Raw genomic sequence first — 24,488 nt, forward strand, 5'->3', positions numbered from 1 at the left:
TTAAACAAGAATATTTTAATAATGTATTAAAAAAATCATTTGTAGAAAAAAAATTGCCTGATAAAAGAAGAAATGAGGAAAGGGCAGCTAGATGGTGCAGTGGATAGAGCACTGGTCCTGGAGTCAAGAGGACCTGAGTTCAACTCCAACCTCAGACAATAATTATCTAGCTGTGTGACCTTGGACAAGTCACTTAATCTCATTGCCTTAAATAGATAAAAAAAATTTTAAAAAAGAAATGAGGAAAACATGGACTGCTTCTCTTTTTTGAAGAGATGGAAAACCAAGGGTGTGGAATATGCACACAGAGTCAAACTCACAAGGTCAAACAAATACTTTGAGTAAGTCATTTATCTTTCCAGGTCTCAGATCTCTTACTAGTAAAATGAGGATATTAAATTAGATGACCTCTAAGGGCTGTTCTAGCACTAGAGTTATGATCTTGTGTGTTGTTAGTTTTGCTACATTGCTTTAACTATCTTTTTTCATATCATTTTTATTTCCAAATTTCTCTCTCCCTATCCCTTGTTAGAAGGGGATGATTCACTGAAAAGTGAAGAGAAGGAAATTTGGAAATGAAGGTGATGTAAAAATAAAAGCTATTTTTTAAAAACCTCAATTCACTAATCTGAGTTTTATCACTATTTTTAACCATAGTTCATTAAAGATAATGTCTAATATTACAGTGTGTCAAAGCAACAAAGACTTTGACTAATTTGACTGAGAAAGAGAGGAAAGGGAAAAAAAGAGAAATACAAATGATAACTGAAACAAGCTTGCCTCATCTAGTAGAGAAATGAAGGGACTCTTGGATCTGAAGCCTTTATATGAAATCTAAACAGTTGCTGGCTCCATTCATAGGGGGGATGGGGGAATCTTGAGTGATTCAGGTGCCTCTCTGTCAGAACTTGGATACTGATTTTTTTTTCCTACCTGTATCTCCGTATTTTAGCTATTATGTGATTAGTAAAATTCTGTTTTAAACTGATAGATCACTAGACTTGTTTACAATATATTTTCTATTAAGTTAAAAGTTTTCAAATAAAAAAAAGTGGAAGCTTACTGATGTCAGATGGAGCATCTTTATTTTTCTTTGTTACAGAGAAGAAATCAAAAAGAAGAGATAAGGCAAATAACTAGGGTTTTATAAAAGGCATCAATAAAATAAAAAAAAAAGAGGAATCAGTGAGAGAGGGAAAAGGAAACTCAGAAAAACTAGGTTAATAACTAAGAAAGTCTCTACTGACTCTGAGTGACAGAATACTGGTGAACTTAAAACTGTGGAAGAATCAGATTTTAGGCCTACCCTTGGTATGGTCCAGTTATGAATTATTAACTTTTATGGTATCGTTTAGCACATCAACTATTAGTAATCATAGAAAATAATAATTATAATAGAAGATAATAATTAACCAAAATGGATTATGAATCCTCGGCTTCCTATTTCTGTTTCCCTCCTCTCTCATATACTTCTTTTCCCCTATCTCCCTTGCCCAAGTAGCAGGAGTACAAGCACACTTCAAAATTCAGAAGGTTAAAAAACAAATGTTACCATTCATAGTAAACAATTAAATACATTTCAAAAGTGGAGTGACTGGAAAATCTTTGTAGTCTAACCATTTCAGAAAATATTAAGCTTCTTAGAAAAGGTCTACTGAAAGCTCATGGGGCAACTAGGTGGCACAGTAGATAGAACACTGGCCCTGGAGGCAGAAAGACCTGAGTTCAAATCCAGCCTCAAAAACTTAATTACCTGACTGTGTGACCTTGGGCAAGTCACTTAGCCCCACTGTCTTAAATAATTTTTTTTAAAAAACAGGAAGTTCAGAAAAGTATTGGTCTAAGGATGGATTCCAAAGTCAGAAGACTTCCCAAAAGCAATTAATGTTTGCAATAAAGTGCTTAGCCTACTGTATGGCACATAATAGGAACCATATTCTCAAAAAGAAATACAATTTAAGATAAAGAAAATAAAATTTCTCTGAGGAAAAAATGGTAGGGGAGCAAAGAGAGCATATGATTCTGTAAACTAGCAAAGCATACAAAGAATATCAAATACAGTCTAAGTAGTTCATATGTAAACTAGGACAGTAATAATAATTAACACTATCATTTCCCACTGCTTTTGACATCTTAGAAGAAAGACACTGCCTGGTTTCAGTTACCCTTGGTAATAGGAATCATATATGTTTCTGCCATTATTTGTATTAACAAACATGATGCTACTTCAACACTTTTTTTTTTTTAGTTTTTGCTAGGCAATGGGGTTAAGTGGTTTGCCTAAGGCCACACAGCTAGGTAATTATTAAGTGTCTAAGGCTGGATTTGAACTCAGGTACTCCACTGGTGTCACCTAGCCGCCCCCCTACTTCAACACTTTTAAGGACATTATTTTGTTGGTAACCAAACTCTCTCCCCTGAGATTAACTGTAGTTCATATAAATCTTAGTAAATAATCTTCATAAGATGCCATATTTGAAAGAAAATTACCATCTGGTTAAACTACCATCTCCAGGTGAGCCTCTCTAAATCTGGGAAGGCTGCCCTTGAATGAAATGATAATGAATTTCTGAGTCCAACTAGAAAAGCTTTCAGTTTAGAACACTGGGATACTTCCATGCCATAAAGAGGCATCAAAGTGAGCCTGAAGTTTTTTTTTTGTCTGTTTTTCCTTCTCAATAAGCTTGGTAAAGAGGTATCACAGAGAAAGAAACAGGTCAAAATATTTTTTAGAGAAAAATAAATTTAAAGAAAGACTAGGGGTGGCTAGGTGGCACAGTGGATATAGCACTGGCCCTGGAGTCCAGAGTACCTGAGTTCAAGTCCGACCTCAAACACTTAATGATTACCTAGCTGTGGGGCTTTGGGCAAACCATTTAACCCCACTGCCTTTCAAACCTCTGCCCCCTCAAAAAAAAAAAAGGAAAGGAAGACTAATAGTTAAGTAATTTATCCAGTGATAGAATGAGCTTTCGGTCTCTTCAAAGAACAAAGAATGAAATGTAGGAAAGTCTTAGATACTGGAATATCTGGGTATTCCAAGGTTTGTCTCTCTTAGAAATGCAATTACTTTTAGCACAGTGTTGATGGAAAGAAATCTAGGTTCCAGTTCTAACCCTACCTTTAACTAACTGTGTGATGTGAAGATAAAGAATGGTGTTTCACTTTTCTCTTCTGTAAAATTGGGGCCCAGCTGCTATGATAATCAAGTGAGAAAGCATCAGGAAAAGATCGTGATAAAAGTATGAGGTATTATCAGTTCATGTCTATGCAGGGCTATGTGATATTTTTTGATTGGTTATTTCATTCATAATCATGTCAAAGTAATTTTATGCTCCATGTCCAATCCTTAAAAGAGTAAAAATAATGATAAAAAATTGATTTCTAAAAATAGTTTATGATTGCTAAATAAATTTGAGTATCAAAGCCCTTTCCAAAATTAGGATAACATTTTCAATTAAAAAAAGAAAATTCCCAACATTTTAAGAGCTATTTCCAAATAGCTTACAATAATATTCATAATGCTCTAGAGGTTACATGGCACTTTCCTTGAAACCACTCCAAGGCAAGTTGCTCAGATAACATTATCCTTGTATTATTAATGAGGAAACTTAGTCATGATTTCTTCAGTGTCAAACAGTCAAACTAAGTGTTAGTGCTGGAACTGGAACCTAGGCTCTCTGATTTCAAGTACAACAATCTTCTTCTCACTACTATCATGCTACTTCTAATATATCTTAATCATTACGATAGTCTTTTTATTCTGAAAATGATAATTGTATTTCCATGTTATACACTTTCCTTGTTAAGACAGGTATGGCTGCATTTCCTCAAATATTCCCTTTCTTATTGACACACCAAATTAAAATACTTGAGGAGAAAATGGTAGCTATCTTGCCAGACTTTTTTAAAATGGGCTAAAGCAAATGGCCATATATACTATGCTATTTGGAGCAAAAAAATCAGTGCTTATCTTCTTATTCAAAGATGTTTTTAAATATGAAGTATATGTATGTGTATCACTGACACACCAAATATCAAATCTATACTTTTAAAATGAACTCTGGAAAATAAGAATAATTTCATTTTACAAAGATTCTTTCCAATTTTTGAAAGTACACAAATAACTAGAAAGGAAGTTAGGCCTTTTCTATGTCTTTAAAAAACAAACCCACATTAATACTGTTGGAGAGCCAAATCATATTACATAATGTCAGATTTCAACATTCCGGCCCAATGCCAGAATCTTAATGGCCATTGAGACACTAAGGAAGGAAATGGGTCTGCATTAAGCCTACAAATAAGTCAACAATCAATAGTACAGTTTTACAGTAAAACGTGATGTGCCCTTTAAAATTGCATCTAGCATCATCCTTCTCTTTGTCAGACATTCAGATTCAGTTTTAGAAGCAAAATAAAATGAAGACAATCTAGCAGAAATTGAAATATAACCTATTTTCACAAGCACAAGACTTTTACTAAAGTGTTTCTAAGTCAAATATTGCTCCAGGATTTCACAGAAATCTTTTACACTATACCTGTAAATCAGCAAATACCAAAAAATAATAGGCTGAGCTTTAGACTGTAAATTAAGCTGACAGCTCAGGGAAGTAGAAAACTTTGGTCAAGAACCAAGCACCTGGAGATTAAAGGTTAAACTAGGTTTGGTCTTCCTGGAAAACTCATCTCCCCAGTAAAATGAGAAGTTGGCATCAATGTTTATAAAAGTATTTTATAGTTTCTCCATGAAACTGAATTATTTTACTACTAAGCATATACAAATTGATACCATACTTTCTATAACTAATTCCAAACCTTTTTGTACTCCCTAGAAATATTTGTCCCAGAATTTTTCCAGATTTACTTACTTCCCATTCCCTATATCATTTTACTGAATCATTGTGTTACACTACCTTTATTCTATTCTCTTAACTTTTTATTTTTTTAGGTTTTTTTGCAAGGCAAATGGGGTTAAGTGGCTTGCCCAAGGCCACACAGCTAGGTAATTATTAAGTGTCTGAGACCGGATTTGAACCCAGGTACTCCTGACTCCAAGGCCAGTGCTTTATCCACTATGCCGCCTAGCCTCCCCAGTACCTTTTCAAGTAAAAAATTTATTAGCACCCCATAAGGTCCAGAACCAAAGAATAATAGAATTGTTAAGGATCTTAGAGATGATCTAATCCAAATCCTACCTGAAACAGCAAACCTCAATCAGTTAAAAAAAATCAAATATTAAATATATTGCACTGATTTTTTAAAAAGTACATATATATAAATAAAATGGACAAACATATATATATATATGTATATATATATATGTATATATATATATACATATATATATATATGATTAATATTATGTATGTGCAAGTAATTATTAAGTGTCTGAGGCCAAATTTGAAGTCAGGTCCTCCTGACTCTAGAACTGGTGCTCTATCCACTGTACCACCTAGCTGCCTCTGAAATAGATAATTTTCAAAAGAGGAAACATAAACTTAATAATTTTTTTTTTGCAAGGCAATGGGGTTAAGTGGCTTGCCCAAGGCCCCACAGCTAGGTAATTATTATGTGTCTGAGGATGGATTTGAACTCAGGTACTCCTGACCCCAGGGCCGGTGCTCTATCCACTGCTTCACCTAGCCACTCAGCTTAATAATTAAATATTTATATTTCTCATCATTATTATTTCATTAATAACCAAAGATTCAAATTAAAAACTATTTTTTAAGGCATCAACTCACATTCATCAAATTCACTAAAAGGAAAAGGGAATACAACAAAATTCAATGCTGGAGAGATTATATAGCAAAAGGAACACCCATTCACTGCAAGTGAAATCGAATTGTTTTGGACACTAATCTGGCTATGTGCAGAAAAAATACATTAAGTACTTTGCAAACTTTATTTGTACTATATAAATGTTAGTTATTATCATGCTTTTTATTACAGACAATAGATGCTTTGATCCAAAAATTCCACTGTAGGGAATATACACTAAAACAATTATCAAAAACAAAGACAGAGCTTTCAATACCCACCATGTAGTTAACCAATCTGTGCTTAAATACCTCAAATGATGGGATAAGTACATTATTCATTATGCTATACACTTTGTTTTATGACATCTAGAGAAAAAGAGAATCCTATCAACACCATTCCTTGAAATACTTTTAAACCTTCAAGTGTTCAGTGCTCTTCAGGAGAGTACTTATGAATGAGAAGTCAGCATTTTAGACTATGTCTACGCAAAGTATCCATAATTTGGTTGATGTTCACCTGTTATGAAAAAAATCACAAGTTATTTGCTAATCTAAATTACATCTTGGAATAAGAGATAACTAAATATTCCCCCTTCCTTCATAAAAGAGCATACAACATCTCCAGAAACTATCTACTATCTAGATAATGGGTTCCAAGAGCAAAAATCAGTATATGGATCTGAAGAGTTCTATGGCTGCTTCCAAGGAAGTAGCAGCATTTTAAAATAAGCCAAATCATTTCTGAAGTCCCCAAATGGGAGTGTAAATTCTGAACCTCCAGCTTCACACTGCTGAACCACTGGTATAATCTGCCCCCTTTGATTCAAAAAATGAATGTATTATGTATAGTTGGAAGTATATTTTTAAAAGATGAGGGCTCTTTCTATAGTTTCTTAGAAACTGTGTTACACTCAGTTGCTCTCTGAAGAATCTTCTGCTGTGCTTAAAAAAACTGTGGCCTCAAGAAGACACAGGCAAGGCTTTCTTCATCACATCTCAGCTCCACATTCACTCCATTAAGGGCAAGGACTCACCCTGCTGTCATGCAACATAATTGGAGTGGGTCTGCAAAGTTTAATCACTAGTGTTTCAGACTAGTGGATGACAGCAATGAGAAGCTGGTTCCAGTTCTGTCATCAACTCTGTCTGCTATGGGGGAAATCACTTAACCTCTTTATATCCAAAATACAAAATGGAAATATGAGCAAAAAGCATTTAAACAAAAAGTAATACAATATTGTAAAGTGGAAGGAGAACAATGGCTTTCTCCTCCCCCAATATACCCCAAAGGGATTCCCATCCAATTTCTTTACTCTTTTCCATACATACATACATACATACACACACAACAAAATATATTTTTAAAAATTTGTAAATTTTAAAAATAGATTTGAAAAACCCCAAACCCCTGAAGTTAGATATGAACATACTTAAGCTCTTCTTTCCATTGTCTTCATGTGATTAACCATATGCTGAACCATAACAGTGACTCTCATAGTTCTGCAACTCTGGAGTTACATTTACAAGCATTATTAATGAAAATCCTTATACAAGGTTCAATAGGGTCAAGTACCAGAATATTGACAATGGAAGGAAACTTGGAGTTCAAAAACCAGTATAGTGTTATTACCCAAATATTGAAATTAGTTATTTTAAAGAGCTTCGTGTTGAACATGAAAAAGCCACATGTGGTATCACAGCTCCATGAAATTGATTATTCTGTAGAGTTATTTTTAAGTCCTACCCACTTCTATATTAAATATTCTAAAAGATAAAGCTGTATGCTCAGTTTTAGTCTCTGAAAAAAAAAAGTAACTTAAAGTGGCAGAATTCAATAAACTAGAATATTATGACCTATGGTTCAAAAGGATCTAGATATCAATAGACATTGACAGGATAAGAGAACTGTAAGTTAAATGCAGGTTCTAAATAGGCTCCAGTTCAAAGATATCACTGGTTAGTTGCTATTTAAAGGCCTATGCTAAAATGTAAGCTAAGTATTTTATTCAGGGGTTATACTCTTACTAAACTATTTCAATTTACTTCTTCAAGTCAGTAACTGATATTCCCTTGCTTACTACAAGAGATAGGAACCTCAGAGAAAACAAAAAGGCCTGTCATTTCCAGTTTGTTCAAAAACATTCAACATTCATTTGCTTGCTTGTTTAGAAGGCATGGCCTTCAGAAACTGTGAATAAAAAAAAAAACCTAAAATCTTAAATCTTTGGCTTACTATAAATGCAGTTTTTACAAATTCTCTTCAAAAGATGCCTTCAGGGGTGGCTAGGTGGGGCAGCTAGGTGGCAAAGTGGACGGAGTACCAGCCCTGGAGTCAAGAGCACCAAAGCTCAAATCCAGCCCCAGACACCCAACCCAACAATCACCCAGCTGTGTGACCCTGGGCAAGTCACCCAGCCCCACTGCCCTGCAAAGACCAAAAACTAAAAAAATAAAACAACAATAACAACAACAATAATAATAGGGGCAGCTAGGTAGCACAGTGGATAGAGCACTGGCCCTGGAGTCAGGAGTACCTAGACCCAAATCCCGCCCCAGACACCCAACAATCACACAGCCGTGCAGTCCCAGGCAAGCCACCCAACCCCACTTGCCCCACAACCCCCCCCCAAAATAATAATAATAATAATAATAATAATGATGATAATGAAAAAATGTGCTTCAGTCTGTGTTCCAACACCACCAGCTCTGTCACAGGTGGATCACATTCGTTAGGATAAGTCCATCACAAAAGCTACTTCCATAATTTTTCCACTGTTGCCATTGCTGATGGCAACTCCCTCCATTTGTATTTCCCCACTACCATATACTATATTTTCTCTCTCTCCTTTCACTCTATCCTTCTTCTTAAATGTGCTGTAGGGTAGCTGAGTGGTGCAGCAGACTGATCACTGGCCCTGGGACCAAAAGGCCCCAAATCCACATACCACCCCTAAGATCCAGCAACCACCCAGCCCTGTGGTCCCAGACAGGCCACCCAATCCCAGCCCCTTGCAAGCAGTAAAAAAGAAAATGTGTTATATCTGACCACTATCTCCCACAGTCCACCCTCTCTTCCATCACTCACATTCCCCCCTCCCCCCATATCCCTTCTCTCCTTCTTACTCTAGATGCCTATACCCCATTGAGTACATATGCTGTTTCCTCTCCCAGTCACCTCTGATGAGAGCAAAGTTTCCCTCATCCCCCCACTCGCCTTCCCAATTCCAAATCATTGCTCTCTTTCTTATAAAGTCAGCAGCTTCTTTTAGTTCCATCCTACATCTGAAGGATTTGTTTTCCTCAGAGAGCTTTCTTATCTTTTTCCATCTGGCCAGTTCTGCTTTTTAAAGCATTCTCCTCAGTAACTTTTTGAACTGTTTTATCCATTTGACTTATGTTGGTTTTTAATATGTTATTTTCTTCAGCATTTTTTTGGATCTCCTTTACTAAGCTGCTGACTTCTTTTTCATGTTTTTCCTGCATCTCTCTCAATTCTTTTCCCAATTTTTCTCCTATCTCCTTTACTTGATTGTCAAAATCTTTTTTGAACTCTGTCATAACCTGAGCCCAATTTCTGTTTTTCTTGTAGTCTTTAGATGCAGGAGCTTGTACTTCCTCATCTTCAGATTGAGTGTTTTGATCCTTCCTTGGTTCACAGACAATGCATTTCTCAATGGTGTTCCTCTTTTTTCTTTGTTTACTCATTTCCCCAGCCTGTGCCTGGTTTTGAGGTGCTTCCAGTGCTTCTGAGTATTATTGGGACACCCCCCCCCCAAGATCTCAGTGTGTGAAGCTCTGTCTTCCCTTCTGGTCTGTGAATGACCACAGTTCCTGGATCTGGGCTGCCAGGGCTGAAGCTCCTTCACTCTGGCGGGCTGCCCCTCTAACCCTGTGACGTAGAGCTTCTCCACTATTTTCCAGGTTACCTTGGGCTAGAGAACTGGCTCACTGGATCCTCCTGTGGGTTCTGTCTCTTGAAAATTTAGTTAGGGTCCTTATTTTATGAGTTTTGAAATATTAGAGAGGGGGAGAGAGAGAGGGAGAGGGAGAGAGAGAGAGAGAGAGCGAGCACCCAAGAGAGGCTCTTTTCCTGATGCCATCTTGGTTCCACCCCAACTCTTTTACTTTTTTTTTTGTTGTTGTTTTTGCTAGGCAATGGGGTTAAGTGGCTTGCCCAAGGCCACACAACTAGGTAATTATTAAGTGTCTGAGGTCAGATTTGAACTCAGGTTTTCCTGACTCCAAGGCCAATGCTCTATCCACTGTACTACCTAGCTGCCCCTCTTTTACTTGTTAAAAAATTTAAATATTTAATTTCCCAACTATATGTAGTCTTCATCATTTTTTTTGCAAGGTTTTAAGTATTACATTTTTCTGCCTCTCTCCCTTCCCTTTCCCCAACCCTGACAGAAAGCAATCTAATGACTTTACTTGACTTTTAACCAAGATAATATAATGAAGTTAAAAAAACAAAACAAAACACTAAACTTAAGAAAACTGGATTCAAATTCTGCTCTGACATGACATTAGCCATGAAAAACATGGGCAAATTGAATTACTTCTTTAAACTTGGAAGTTTTCCTTCATAAAATAGAATAATATTTGCACTACTTTCCTCATCAGACTGTTGTGAGAAAAGAAATGTGTGATTTTTGAAGTGCTATATAAACATGAATTATTATTCATCCATACTATCAAATTCTCCCCAAATACACATACCATTTTTACAATGTAGAGAAGCAGCAAGGCATAGTATAAAGAGAGCTAGATTTGCAAACTGAGTGTCTTGGTGACACCTCAAATTCACTATGTCCTAAATTGAACTACTAAACTCATTATCATCCTCTTCCCCTTTCAAATTTCTCCTATTTCTATTGAAAGCATCACGATCCTTCCAGGCTCTAATGTTCAGCATTATACTCAACTACTTATATTCTCTCTTCCTATCCTCCTCTCCCCAATCAGTTGACAAAATTTGTCATTTTATCCTCCACAACATCTGATTTCAGCTCTCAAAGTTCCCAAAGCTACCACCTCGGTTCAGCCCTTCTCACTTTTTGTCCAGTTTCTGACAATAGTCTCCTAACTAGTCTCCCTATCTATCTCAAATTTCTCAGCCCTCTGATTTTTTCTTTAAGTACAGATCTAACCATTTGATTACTCTATTCAACCAATTTCAGTGGTTTCCTGTTGACTTTATGAAAAAAACTTGTTTTGTCTTTACAGTCCTACAAAGATGATTAAGGATAATGGATTTAACTCTTCTCAGCAGTTCAATTGATCAAGGGACAATTCTAAAAGACTTTTTTATTTTGTCATTTTTTCCCCTTTAGTTCTGATTCTTCTTTCACAAAACTAATGAAAATATGCTAAACATGACAGTATAAGTATAAACTATATCAGATTACTTGCTATCATGGAGTGGGAGAGGGAAGGGAGAGTGGCAGAAAAATACAGAATCCAAAATCTTACCAAAAGAATGAATGTTGAAAACTATCTTTGCATGTAATTGACAAAAACAAAATAACATTAAAAAAATCCTGCACAACCCAGTCCTAATATAACTTTTCCAGTCTCACTAGAAATTATTCCGTATTCTGCATTTTTCCATCTTCTTTCTATTCTTATTTCTATAAGACAGTTCATATCACCATCAGTCGGTGTGTCAATTAGCATTTACGCACCATACAACATGGCAGGCACAGTGCTAACTAACCATATGTATCCCACTGGGGATACAAAGAAACACAAAACACAGTCCCTGTCTTTAAATAGCTCATAGTCTAATGGAGGAGTCAGGAGGCTAGTTATGTACAAACAGGATACCTACAAAGTTAATTGGAGAGAAGCTAATCTAAACTAACATTAAGGAAAGACTTTAGGTGAGATCTACAAGAAAGCAGGGAAGAGAGTTCAGGAATAGGGACAAGTCTGTGAGAATGCCCAGAGTTGGGAGAAGGTGGGTGGAGTCATAAGGAACAATAGTAAGTGCCCTGAGTCACATTGAGAGATTAAGTGACTTGCCCAGGGTCACACAACTGGAGTGTGACAAGAGGAAGAAACTGACCCCAGAACTTCCTTACTCAGGGCAAGCACTCTATCTGCTGTGTGACACTGCCACTTATGTACTCTATAAATGCTTAATAAAAATTTGTTAATTAATTAAAAAAAGATCAGTAAGATAAATGTCAATGGGTGGGGGTTGGGGGGAGAGAATGAGAGAAGAGTTGAGGCAGGAGTAAAGAAAACTGAATAGATATGACAGGTCCTTGTTATGGAAGTTTATAAAAGCCAAACAGAGAATTTTATATTTGATCCTGGAGACAACAGGGAGGGACTGGAATTGACTTAATTGTGACATGGTCAGATTTGTCTCCAAGCATTTGCCCTAGCCATCCCACCTGCCTGGAATATCTTCTCTCCTTAGCTCATAAATTTGTATTTATTCCCTTTATGTTATATAAACATATATTTAATCTCCCCACAATGGGATGTAAGTTCCTTGTGAGTAGAGCTTGTCTCATTCTTTGCAATACCTCCAGTAACTAGCTCAATTCTGGCACATACTAGGTCCTCAATAATTATTTGCTGTTTCACTGACTGAAATTCCCCTGCTGGTACTCAGCAGACCTATGTCCTGGAGCAAGAGAGTCAGAAACCTTTCAGTCTCCTATCTTTAGTATTTGATTCAGAGGGTTGGATTGAGAATCAAATGGGAAATCACAACTTTAAAGTTTTGTATCATTCATGTAGATATTCACCTCAGAAAATAAAATAGATGAACACACTGAGAAAGAAGAGAAAAAGAATATCCAATGGGATTTAATCAAAAGGATTCAAGGAAACAACATAAATTCTCCAAACTACTCATGTCTAATTCAATTTTCCATTTTATTGGTCTGGAAAAATCCAGTTTAACAATGGAAATGATATGACTATGATAAAGGGTGATTTATAGTACTATGGTATTTTATACATCCTTCTCCTTTGTTTCATTTATTTAAAAATCTACTGGATTTAGTTTGAAGGTATAAAATTAGAGGAAAAACAAAGAAAAAATTAATTAAAAAACTTTAACCATGAAAATATATTATTAATAGTAAAGACAAAGTCAATTGCAGAAAAGTAGTATTTTAAGCTTTCCTAAAATACAATTCATTGCATTCTGCAGCTTTTTGCTATTTTAAAGTAACTGACTCGTGTTTTTAAAAAAGTATATGGGATTATTTTAGTACTGAATTAGTTTTATGATTGTCAATGCTTTTTTAGCTTCTTATAACTATTTAAAAGACAGGCTAAAAGAAGTCTGAGTATGTTCTTTTTTCATTTACAAGCCTATGAGTTGAAAAGGGAAGGAAATCATGAATATTTCATTGTAGTTACTGTATAGTGAAGTAAAAATCAATTATTGAAGATCTATTCTTATAAATGACTAAGCTTCCCCTTACCCCAATCGCTTAAAAATGTTTTTTTGGTCCTGGACCTTCCCAACCCCCTTCAATAACAAGTTGGATTCTAATTCTGAGATGAAGGCAGAATATACATTTTTTAAAAATGAACTCTCATAAGAGGCCTAGAAAAGTTAAATAACTTGTCCAAGATCACAATGGTAATAAGTTGCAGATCTGGGATCTGAATCCTAGGTTCTCTCACACCAAATCCTATTCACTACATCAGTTACTTCAGAGATCAAAGTATAGAATCACATACTTTGCCAGGTACTTCAAATAGTTGAATAAAATAGTTTAGATTATTTAATTTCAATAACCTGATTTTCCCTCATTGCACATATCCAATCAGATGCTCAAATTTCCTGCTTCTACTTCCACAATATCTCTCATATTAACCCCCTTCCTCCTCTCCATTCTAACTTGACCACTTTAGCTCAGGTCTCCATCTTCTTTCCTTCTTCCCTAGAAGATTAATGACAACAATCTTTTGATTGATTCTACGGCCTCAAAAGACTCCCCATTTCAGACTATGCAAATTTCAGACACTGCAAATCAGAAGATGTGATTTCCTGACTTAATCAACTCCAGTGACTTCCTATGGGTTCTAGAAAAAAAATATAAATAGCTTTGTTTAGCTTTTAAAGCCCTACACAACTGATTGAAACTTTCTTTCCAGCTTCACTGGACATTACTTTCCCTCTAACACTACATAATCCAGTCAAACTGTTCATTACATGACACTCCATCACCTAGCTCCACGCCTTCTAAATAAAACCATTCATCTCTTAATTGCTACTGTCCTCATTCTCAAACAACTCTGTAACTAATTTGTATATATTTTTTCTTTACATTTATGCTGTACATTTTAAGCTGTTGAATCTCCAATTAGAATGTAAGCTTCCTGGGGTGGCTAGGGTGGTGCAGTGGATAGAACACCAGTCCTGGAATCAGGAGGACCTGAGTTCAAATCCGATCTCAGACATTTAAAAATTACCTAGTTGTATGACCTTGAGCAGGTCACTTAACCCTATTGCCTTGCAAAAACCAAAAAAAAGATGTAGGTTCCTATCAAGGAAGGATTTTTTTCATTCTTTGTACTTTTATCTCCAGTACCAAGTATACATAATAGGCACTCCATAAAGACTTGCTGACTGCTATTCTGCTTCCACACCTTGATACTACTGCTGAACTAGGGACTCCCTACTCACTTCTACACGGTAGAATCAGTTCGTTTTTCTAAAATAAACAATAAACTCAAGCACTTCCTTCCCCATGAAACATTTCCTAAGTCCCATAGCTCTCTAAATGATTCATTTTATTTATTCTAAGCACCTTCTAGAATTCTGAGTTGAAAAAAAAAAAAACAAGGGGCGGCTAGGTGGCGTAATAGGGCGGCTAGGTGGCTTAGTGGATAAAGCACCAGCCCTGGAGTCAGGAGTACCTGGGTTCAAATCTGATCTTAGACACTTAATAATTACCTAGCTGTGTGGCCTTGGGCAAACCATTTAAACCCCATTTGCAACCTAAAAAAAAAAAAAAACCAAAAAAAAAACAACTTGTCATTAGCAGAAGGACAGAGGGAGCTTCCTTACTTTGGATTTACAACAAAAGGCACCCTAATTTGTTTTTTTTCCAACAAATAAAATACACCCAGAATATACTAAGAATACCTAATACTGTGCATTGGACCACAGGAAAACATGAAACTTACTTTCAAGAATTTGTAAAAGACAAACACAAGTAAAATTATCTTCGTAAACCTGTAAAGAGATATTTATTTCTCACAACAATTCAGTCACAAGTGGCTCAAAACAAGCTCTTTATTACCATGTCTAGTTAACAGGTATGGCACAGTTTTTGCTGTACAATTCTGCAGTGATTTCTCATGGCAATTTTTTAAAAAGCAATTAACATATGAATAAAAGGATTTTTTAAAACGTTACCTTTGCTAACCATGGCAATTTTCAAAAATGTGTTTCCAAAGCGGGCCAACATCATTGATTATGACAAAACAAGGAAACAAAAAAACAAAAATATTAATTTCAAGCTCCATTAGAAGCAAAGAAAAAAATAATCAATGTTTATCAAATAGAAAAAGGCAATCTGTACAAAGAAAAATGCCCTTTCAAGCTTCTTAAGTGGTGCAAACAATGGCCAGGGTTTGCAAAGTACTTGGCAGCATTCTTTTAAGGATGTATCAGCATTTCCACTTATAAACTATACTTTAAGAGAATTTGTAAATTGACATAATAAATTCAATCTGACATATTCTGTATAAAGAATTTTGCTGTATGCTTATCTTAAAAAATGCATTGTTGGCAAAATTATCATTTCACACACAATAAATTTATCAAATCACAGAGCAGTCTTCATAATTCTAGAAAACATAAATTTGTAAGTCAGATTATATGATTGATTTTCAAACGAGTCAAAGTCTCAGACATGCCTCTAATAATACTGGCTACCTCCTAAACTCAATGGAATAAAAAATGTGAGCAGCTTTATTTATGAAAGACATAATGTTATATGCAATCAGTTTAAGAAGCAGTAAAATGAGCCAAAAATTAAACTGAATTCCTAAAAATAAAAGAAATCTTATGCTTGATCAAAGTCTATAGTCTCAAACTGTAAGTAAAGATATGATACTCCTAGCAAAAAAGACTGTCACCCCTAAATTTTCTTCCTTGAGACCTTTGTAAAAAAAAAATCCATTAAGGTCTTATTTCACTATAAATATTCCATCAATCATTACTTCGGACTTAGGTTACTGGTAATCTAATTAAAAGATTTATATTCTCTTCTTATGATCTCAAATATAAAATGTGAGCTACTGTTTTTAAAGTCACCATGTATTCAATTGGAAAAAAAAAAAAGAAAACCAAGAAGTAAATTCATCAAAAACTGAAGCATCTTTAGCCTAAAAGTTTGAAGTTTCCCAATAGAGTGCTAGCGGCATCAAATTCTTCTAATATATAACAAAAAGGTTCAATTTGCTGTTGAAGAATAAATATAACCACAAAAATGTCAGTTATGTATTAAGACTGAAAGGTACAGTTAAAGTAATGCTGTTTAGCTCTTGATATTTTTGTTTTACTTCAAGAGAAATAAAGTCAAAGAAGACAACAATGAGACTTTTTTTTTTAGGTTTTTGCAAGGCAAATGGGGTTAAGTGGCTTGTGCCCAAGGCCACACAGCTAGGTAATTATTAAGTGTCTGAGACCGGATTTGAACCCAGGTCCTCCTGACTCCAGGGCCGGTGCTTTATCCACTACGCCACCTAGCTGCCCCTGAGACTTATTTTTAATCATTTCTTTTACCAATACTTTAAGAGTATTGTAAATTGACACAATAAATTCAATCTGACATATTCTCTATACAGAATTTGCTGTACCCTTATCTCAAAAAAAATACATCGCTTGCAAAATATCATTTCTCTTCCTTTACCATCACTTCTGTTCCTCCGAGGTTCTTTCAAACCATATTTATCTCAGTCAAAATTCTAATAGATGTTACCCAATAACTACTCTCCTTTTCTGAATAAATCCAGGGCCTGGCTTAGTCTTTCTCTTCTTCTAAATTCCTGCCTTCAGGGGCATCTAGGTGGTGCAGTGGATAGAGTACCAGCCCTGAAGACAGGAGGACCTGAGTTCAAATCCAGTTTCAGATACTTAAATACCTAGCTGTGTGACCTTTGGGCAAGTCACTTAATCCCACTGCCTTAAATAAATAAAAATTTTAAAATAAAAAATAAATTCCTGTCTTTAGAAGGGGTGTTCAATATCCTAACTTACAAGTTCCTTAACTTATTGCCTTCCCCACACAGAATGATCTTGTATCATCCCCACATGGTATACTTCTATATGCATCAACTCTTAACATTCCTTTATCTGATTACAATTTGTTTTCATGTTGTCTCTTCCTTGAAACACCAAATCCTACTGTCTTTAGGGTAACCTCTAATTCCTCTCAGTTCTTTCCCAAGTCATCACCTTTCTATTTGCTACATCCTTCTTCCATCTCCACCTGATTCCTTGATGAACCAATTCAATTCTTCACTGGTCTCTTACCTTTAATCCTTTGCCCCTTTGTCCTATCAAAGGTCTTGCCCTGCTAAGCCTCAACCCTAGATTGCTTCCACTATCAACTTGCCTTCCCTTCTACTCAATGTGCTGCTAAACAAACTTGGAGAAAAATCACAAAACCATGCTAACTGAGTCTATACAAATTTATATTAAATAATCTCAAATGGACTCTCACTGTAGCAGAGCAATAATACTTTTACACCATTCTAATCAATTCACTATAACCCACCTCACCTCCCATGGTTCTCTCTCCCTCCACCCTCTCAGCTGAGAACTTTGTCTCATATTTTACTTTAAGAATTGAGGCCTACGGGGGCGGCTAGGTGGCGTAGTGGATAAAGCACCGGCCCTGGAGTCAGGAGTACCTGGGTTCAAATCCGGTCTCAGACACTTAATAATTACCTAGCTGTGTGGCCTTGGGCAAGCCACTTAACCCCATTGCCTTGCAAAAACCTAAAAAAGAAAAAAAAGAAAAAAGAATTGAAGCCAACCATGAAGCCAAAATGGTGGCATAAAGGCAGGGACTCAACTTTCCCCCAAACCACTACAATACCTCTAAAAATGACTCTAATCAAATTCTAGATGGTAGAACCCATGAAAAAAGAGTGAAACAATTTTTCCAGCCCAAGGTAGTTGGAAGATCCAAGGGAAGGGGTCTATTGCACCGAGGTTTAGAAAGGACTCACAGTGCAGCCTCAGTTGTGTGAAAGAAATCTGGTTTCAGTCATCCAGGAACAGACCACGGAGCATCAGGGTACATGGAGGTGCCTGGGTCCCTGGCAGTGGTAGTGGTTTCCAGACTTCTCAGTCCAAGGATTGCCAAGAACAATTGGGAAGGTCAGCAGGAAAAACTCTACCGTACCAGAATGAAAGGGGAACCCAGTCCAATGTACAGACCCAGCCCCTAGGGGCTAGGAGCAGGCCTGGGGAATCACCGAGCAGCTGCTTTCAGAACACTCAGTCTAAGGACAGTAAGGAGGCTGGGGAAGATTGCAGAGATCTTTTTTCTATCTCTGAGACAGGACTCTGTTGCTTTGCCCATACTTTGTGGGCAAAGGGAAATGTTTGTGGTCACCCACAGAGTAGAGTACAGGCCAGGAGAGTAGTCATAGCCTCTCATAAGACCTTGGAAAACAGTTACAAAAACCTTCAAAACCTTGGGAGTCTGTTCTCAACTCTGGAAGCAAAGCCCCACCTTATCAAAGAGTTAAAATCAAGTCATAGGCTGAGGAAATGAGCAAACAACAGAAAAAAACCCCAACCATATACAATTACATTGGCCCTATGGAGGGTCAAAATATAAACTCAGAATATAACAAAGTCAAAGCTTCTGAATCCAACATCTCCAAGAAAAATATGAATTGGTTTCAGGCTATGGAAGAGCTCAAAAAAGATTTTGAAAATCAAGTTATAGGAGGTAGAGGAAAAATTGGGAAGAGAAATAAGAGCAATGTGGGAAAATCATGAAAATGAAGTCAGCAGCTTGGTAAAGGAGATACAAAAAATACTGAAGAAAAAAAACATCTTAAAAACCAGTTTGGATCAAATGGAAATAACAGTCCAAAAGGCCAATGAAGAGAAGACTCCCTTAAAAAGCAGATTAGCCAGATGGAAAAGGAGATAAAAATTTCTCTGAGGAAAGCAATTCCTTCAAATATAGAATGGAGTTAAGGGAAGCTGATGGTTTTGTGAGAAATCAAGAAACAATAAAATAAAACCAAAAGAAGGAAAAAATAGAAGAAAATGTGAAATATCTCACTGGAAAAGCAACTGATCTGGAAAACAGATCCAGAAGAGCTAATTTAAAAATTACTGGACTACCTGATAGTAGTGACAAAAAAAGAGCCTAGACCTTGTTTTTTAAGAAATTCTCCAGGAAAACTGTCCTTATATCCTAGAAGCAGTGGGGAAAATAGAAATGGAAAGAATCCACCAATCACATCCTAGAAGAGATCCCAAAATGAAAACTGCCAGGAATATTGTAGTCAAATTTCATAACTCCTAAGTCAAGGAGAAAATATTACAAGCAGCCAGAAAGAAACAATTCAAATATCCTGGAGCTACTGTCAGGAAAACACAAGATTTAATAGTTTTTACATTAAGAGCTCATAGGGTTTGTAATGATATTCAGGAAGGCAAAAAAGCTTGGATTACAACCAAGAATCAACTACCTAGCAAAACTGAACATATTCTTTCAGGGGGAAAAAGATGGACATTCAATGAAATAGCAGACTTTCAAATTTTCCAGATGAAACTACCAGAGCTGAATAGGAAATTTGACATTCAAGTACAGGATTCAGATGAAATATAGAGAGGGCAGACAGGAAGGATAAATCATGAGGGACTTGATGATGTTGAACTGCTTGTATTCCTGCATGGGAAGAGAATGCTGATAAGTCATATGAACCTTTTCATTTATTAGGGCAGTCAGAAGCACAGGGACCAGGAGGGACTTGAATTTGAAGGCAAAATATATTAAAGAGATGAAGTTAATGGAAGAGTAAGAAAGGAGAATGGGTTATTTCACATAAAAGAGACAAGAAAAAGCTTTAACACTGGAATGGGAGAGGGAAGAGTTGTAGGGAGGAAGGGGGAGGGATGAGTGAGCCTTATTCTCATCAGAAGTAGTTCACAGAGGGAATGATATACACATTCAATTGAGTAGAGGAATCTATCTTACCCTAGAGGAAAACAGGAGAGGAAAGGGATAGAAGAAAGGGAAAGGGAAGGGGGAATGTAGATGATAGGAGAGGAAAGACTGTGGGATAGAATGATGTAACACACTTTTGAGAAGGAACAGGGTGAAAGGAGTGAGAATAGAATAAATGAGGGTAAGGGGAAGCGAATGTAGGAAAATACAGCTAACAGTATCAATATGGGAAAAATACTGAAGCAATTTCTCTGATGAATTTATGATAAAGAATGCTATCCATCCCAAACAAAGCTGATGGTTTCTGAATACAGACTGAAGCATACTTTTTTTCTCCCTTTATTTTTCTTGAAGTTTCTCTTTCTTTGTGGGGGGAGGGGAATGGGGATGGCAAGATATGTTTACTTGAGTACTATAGTAATATTTTTCTTGGCTACACATTTTTAACCTATGCCAAGTAACTTGCTTTCTCAATGTGGAGTGGGGTAGGAGGAAGGGAGAGAATTTGGAAATCAAGGTTTTAGAAGTAAATGTTGAAACTTGCTTTTGTGTGCAGTTAGGGAAAAAAAATAATAAAAAAAATAAAATAAAAAGAATTAAGGTCATTAACCAGGGGTACCTCTTCTCTCTTCCTCAACTCACATCATTAAAATTGCACAACTATCTCCTCTTATACTTCTGTCTCAAATAAAAAGGTAGACTCCTTGGTAAGACTAATTTTCCACATGTAAAAGTGATCCCACTGCATTCTGTCTTCTCTGTCAACTTCTCTATCTTGCTCCCTAAATCAACTTTACTCTCTCACTTATCTTCAACATGTCCTTGTCTCCTGGCTGCTTCTTTTATTATTCACAAACATGCCTATGTCTTCTCTATCCTCAAAGAACCCTAACTTGATCCATATATCCCCACTAATTTTTTTGTTGTTAATCATTAGTTTTTCAGTCATGTTCTTGGCAGAAGTGCTAGAGTGGTTTGTCATTACTTTCTCCAGTTCCTTTTTACAGATGAGGAAACCGAGGCAAAAGGATTATATGATTTGCCCAAAGTCACAGAGCTATAAAGTGTGTCTGAGGTCAAATTTGAACTCAGGAAGATGAATCTTTCTGACTTCAGGCCCAACATTCTAACTAATGCACCATCAAACTGTCCTTCCCCACTAGCTATCATTCTATATTTCTTCTTTTTCTGGCTAAACTCCTTGAGAAAGCCATCTATAATCAGTCCCTCCACTTCTCTCATTCTAAACTCTGTAGTTTGAATTCTGACTTCATCATTCAAATGAAATTGCTGTCTCCAAAGTTAACAATGATATCTTAACTGACAAATCTCATGGTCTTTTTGAAATCCTCATCTTTCTTGACCTTTTTGTAACCCTGACATTGTCAGTCACCCACCTTTCTCCTTGAAATCTCTTTTCTTATGGTTCTTATTACCTGAATGCTACCAAGGCTCTCTCTTAGGCCCTTTTTACCCTCTGTACTATTCTGTTTGGTGTTTTATCAACTCCAATGGATTCAATAATCACTTCTATGCTGATTATTCTCAGATACACTTACTCAGGCCTAACTTCTCTCCTACCCTCTAATCTTCCATCTTCCACTGCTTTGTAGACATCTTAAAACTGATCTTTCTTTTCAAACCTTCCCTTTTTCATATCTTCCCTACTGCTGTCAAGGGTAACACTAATATCTCAATCACCCACATTTGCAACCTAAGTTCATCTTTAACTCATCTTCAACAATGACATATAAATCAAATATAAATGTCTTCTTATCCTGGCACCTGCTTACCTTTCCAGTCTTACACATTAACCCCTCTCCACCTATTATTCAATTCATGTACTGTTGTTCTCTCCACAAAACATTCTATTTTTCCATTCCATGCATATTCATTGGCTATCCTCCATGCCAGGAGTTTTCTTCAAATCATAGCTAACGTTCCAGGAAGCTAAAATCTACAAGCCTTTCTTTATTCCCCTTCCCTCTGCTGACTACTTGCAACTTATCCTGTATATAACTTATTTGTAGATAGATGAGTATAGCATTTCCTTATTAGATACACCTTAAAAAAAAACCCTACATAACAGAGTGTATCTATTCTCTTTGGATATTTATGTCAAAATGGAAATATTTACAGATGTTTGTTAAGTTTGGAGGGGAAAAAAGAAAGAACTCAAAGAGATTTTAATAACTTATAATCAAAAATGTTTAAACTCTTGCCAATTTAGAACCCACAGCATGAAAAGGAACATAAATTGAGCTCCAAAAGACAGAGCATGACTAGTCTGCAATATGATACTACAGCTATGACTTCTGTCCTCTGAAGTCAAAAAAGGAATATAAAGAAATGAACATGTTTAAGTTAAGATAGAAATTATAGTTTTTCACAATTTAGTCTTGCAAATACTCCTGACAATAACTAAATGTATCCAACTAGAATTCCCACCCTCATCCCACTCCCACCCACCATACTCCCAACCAGAAGGAGAATTTTTTTTGTCAGATGTTCCACTTAATCAGTAAGTAGAAAAACAATAATAGAACTGCTTTTTCAGATAACCAATCAAATGTAAACAGATGATCAACTATGTGCCAAGGAATGTATTTTCATTTCAATGAATTAGACTACTCTTACCTGAATATCTGTATCTTTCACAGGCTCGAGAGGTTCAAATGTAGTTGCAGCACTTAAACTTTCCAATCTCTGTGAGATGTGGGATATGTCAAGTCCTCTAGACCCGAGAAGAACTGAACTGGTTTTTTGGTAGGGGAAAGACAGGAAAAGAAAAAAGAATAGGAAGACAAAAATGAGAGAAGAAATTGGATTACTGCATTTTGAATAGGGAAAAATGTTTCCTATATTCAAAACTTTATATATACATGGAATAATTTTGCTTTTTTATAAATGTCTATTTTTATTATATTATGGATTTTTTTCATAGATTAGTCATGCCCAATTCTTCATGATTCCATTTTGGGTTTTCTTGGCAGAGATACTGGAGTTTTGTCATTTCCTTCTCCAGTTCATTTTATAAAAAAGAAAACTGAGGCAAAGAGTTAAGCAGGGTCACACTGTTATCAGATCTAAAGTCAGGAAGATGAGTCTTCCTACAATTTGAATCCCTTTTCAGACACTTTCTGGCTTCCTGACCCTAAGCAATACATTTAACCTCTTTGAGCCTCAAATTTCCTCCTCTATAAAATAGGGATAATAATAGCACCTCCTTCACAAGTTGTAAGGATCAAAGAAAACAATATGTAAAGTGCTTTGCAAAACCTAAATCACTTTATAAATGAGATCTATTCATTAGAGGTTAAGGCCTAGATCTGATTTCACTGGCAATGGGAACTCCTTGGTGAGGAAACTTCCTTTGCTAATGAAAATCAGAACCTTCTCTGCAACTTACTATCTCAAGAGTTTCTCAGAGCACTGAGAGGTTAAAGTGACTTTGCTGGAAGACATCCTGCCAGTATATTTTATTTTTATTTATATATTTTTTTGTAAGGCAAGTGGCTTACCCAAGGCCACACGGCTAGGTAATTATTAAGTGTCTGAGGCTGGATTTGAACCCAGGTACTCCTGACTCCAGGTCCGGTACTCTATCCACTGTGCGACCTAGCCACCCCTGCCTGCCAGTATATTTTAGAAGCAAGTCTTGAACCAAGGTTTTTCCTTGCTTTAAGGTCAGTTCTCTATCCACACTGCCTTATGACCTCATGATTTAATTATAAACTTAAAGTTTGGTACCAACATTGCTCCTTGTAACTGACCTGAGTTTTGTGTCTTTTAGTCTAAAGCTAAATTCACATTCTGCTGCATTAGACATTAAGAGATCTGGAAGGAGTGGCTTGGAGTCAGGGGTACCTGGGTTCAAATCCGGCTCAGACACTTAATAATTACCTAGCCGTGTGGCCTTGGGCAAGCCTCTTAACCCCATTTGCCTTGCAAAAAAACCCCAAAAACAAAAACCCTAAAAAAAAAACAACAACAACAAAAAAAAACGAGAGAGAGAGAGAGATCTGGAGTCTGCTTCCAACTGTCACTGATTCATACTATGAAAGAGGATGAGGACTTTGTATATTTAAATAATTTAGTAATGTGCTTTCTTTCCTATACAAAAATGGCATAACTAAAGCACCATCAGCAGGGGCTATACTTTGAATTGTTTGATAACAAGTCTGCACCAATCCATTCATACACTTTTCCCAGTTCTATCTATGAAAAACTTATGAGGTAGTTGGCAGTTAAGGATTAAGGATAAAGTCTATCATCTATAGAAGAAATATTAACTAGCCCATATGAAATGGACCTCCCAGTCTGATCTCAATGAAACTCTAATTACTGTGTTAACAATATAGCACCTAGAGAGTCATCCTCATATAAGATTTTAGTAAATTCCTTCTTGCCCTTTACTGCTCAATTCAAATCTCATCTCCTTCATGAAGCCTTCACATGCTGATCATCCCCTTCACTGAATTCATATACACTTGCAATAAAAAATAGCACAAACACATGGAAATCTTTCAAACAGAAACAACAA

The 24,488-nt window shown here is 36.2% G+C and overlaps 1 protein-coding gene across 3 annotated transcripts in view; it reads right to left on the reverse strand.

The window, feature by feature from the left end:
* The window catches only part of NUP93 (nucleoporin 93), a 95,831-nt gene that overhangs the window by 47,991 nt on the left and 23,352 nt on the right, over positions 1–24,488 (reverse strand). For all 3 annotated transcript variants that reach the window (XM_074211268.1, XM_074211270.1, XM_074211267.1), the window contains exon 3: positions 22,583–22,700. In XM_074211268.1, coding sequence (XP_074067369.1) covers positions 22,583–22,700 — 118 coding nt within the window. The remainder of the gene's footprint in view (positions 1–22,582; positions 22,701–24,488) is intronic.

The sequence above is a fragment of the Macrotis lagotis genome, chromosome 1 (genome assembly GCF_037893015.1).
Source record: "Macrotis lagotis isolate mMagLag1 chromosome 1, bilby.v1.9.chrom.fasta, whole genome shotgun sequence".
In the NCBI taxonomy this organism is placed as follows: domain Eukaryota; kingdom Metazoa; phylum Chordata; class Mammalia; order Peramelemorphia; family Peramelidae; genus Macrotis; species Macrotis lagotis.